A 1,261-nucleotide genomic window follows, 5' to 3' on the forward strand; every position below is an offset into this window, starting at 1 on the left:
GTGTGTGTATTACGTGTGTATATGTGACGTGTACACTTAAACAATTACTTAAAGTATAGATATATTTTTATTAGTGATGCAAAGGCATCACTTGAATTGATGCATCCATTATTGATGCATCAATATCAATACTATAGTGTGTGTAAGTGTGTATGGTGTGCGTGTGTGGTGTGTGTATTGTATGTGTGTATGTGAGTATATGTATAGTGTGTGCGTAAGTAAATACATATAGAAATAAAGATTGTTCGTATTTGTGATTGTGTGTATACTGACGTATGAACAACATGTACTATAGGTGTATTCGGAGAAAGATATCAGGCAACGTCGCCCGTTCCAGTGGCGGCGGCTGCTGCTTCAGAGCGAGCATCGGCAGCATTCTCATCATCGTTGTAGAAACATATGACGGGATTCAGCTTGATAGCGGTTAAAAACAGATGCTTTTTGAATGATACTGTCGAATCGGGGTGGTAAGTAATTCCTCGAGCATGTAATTGACAGCCTATGCGGGTATCATTAGCATCGATGACTTCTCCCCATGGATAAACTAAGCGTCGCGCCTCGTTCACCTTGACCCATAAGTTGACTACAATTGACCATTTCGTCGTGACTAAGTTCCACGTCTTAGATTCCCGTACAAGCATGTCCTTCTTTATGTCAACAGTGGCGTGAATAGTAGCATTAGCTGTAGTATCTGCACCCTGCACTAAATTGTATAGTACTTGTTGTGCTTTGATTCTAGCGGTGGAGAGCTAAGATGCCTTCATTGACCTTCGTGTTTTGTGCATTGAAATCATGAGCTTGATCATATTGTTTGCTGTTATGATAGACAGTGTACGAAGTACCGGTTTGTACAAGTAAGATTTTTGATCATGACCACATGCACATACAACTAGTAGTGGTCGCACCTCCAACTGCTCCAGTATTCTATCGTTCACTATAGGGATAATATTATTTATTTCAAAAATGGCAAGTATGTATGATACAATGTATGAACATATGGTATGGCTCTCATAGTCGCTGTAGTGGTTCAGGAAAGATTGATGGGAAGAAGTGGTCAGTAAATTCCCGTTTGAAGTTTGGGCCAAGTGAGTCGACAATGGAAGATATGTGCGGAGTCAATTCGGGCCGGTGTTGACAATACACTGTTACTATCGAATGTTCCATATATTCGCTTGCTGACCTACTAAGTAGAGTACCCATCTATGTGGTACGTATCGGGTCTGCGCCGTGTAGTGCCGCGGAATGGGTTAGTGTAAAGTAC

At 41.2% G+C, this 1,261-nt stretch overlaps 1 protein-coding gene across 1 annotated transcript; it reads right to left on the reverse strand.

The window, feature by feature from the left end:
- Nucleotides 1-314: 314 nt before the first annotated feature.
- SARC_01846 (hypothetical protein) lies at nucleotides 315-641 on the reverse strand (the record flags this gene model as incomplete). The annotated part of the gene is made up of 1 exon (XM_014304428.1): nucleotides 315-641. The coding sequence occupies one exon, from the start codon at nucleotides 639-641 to the stop codon at nucleotides 315-317; it is 327 nt and encodes a 108-aa protein (XP_014159903.1).
- Between the last annotated feature and the right edge of the window lie 620 nt (nucleotides 642-1,261).

This window comes from Sphaeroforma arctica (genome assembly GCF_001186125.1).
Source record: "Sphaeroforma arctica JP610 unplaced genomic scaffold supercont1.77, whole genome shotgun sequence".
NCBI lineage: Eukaryota > Ichthyosporea > Ichthyophonida > Sphaeroforma > Sphaeroforma arctica.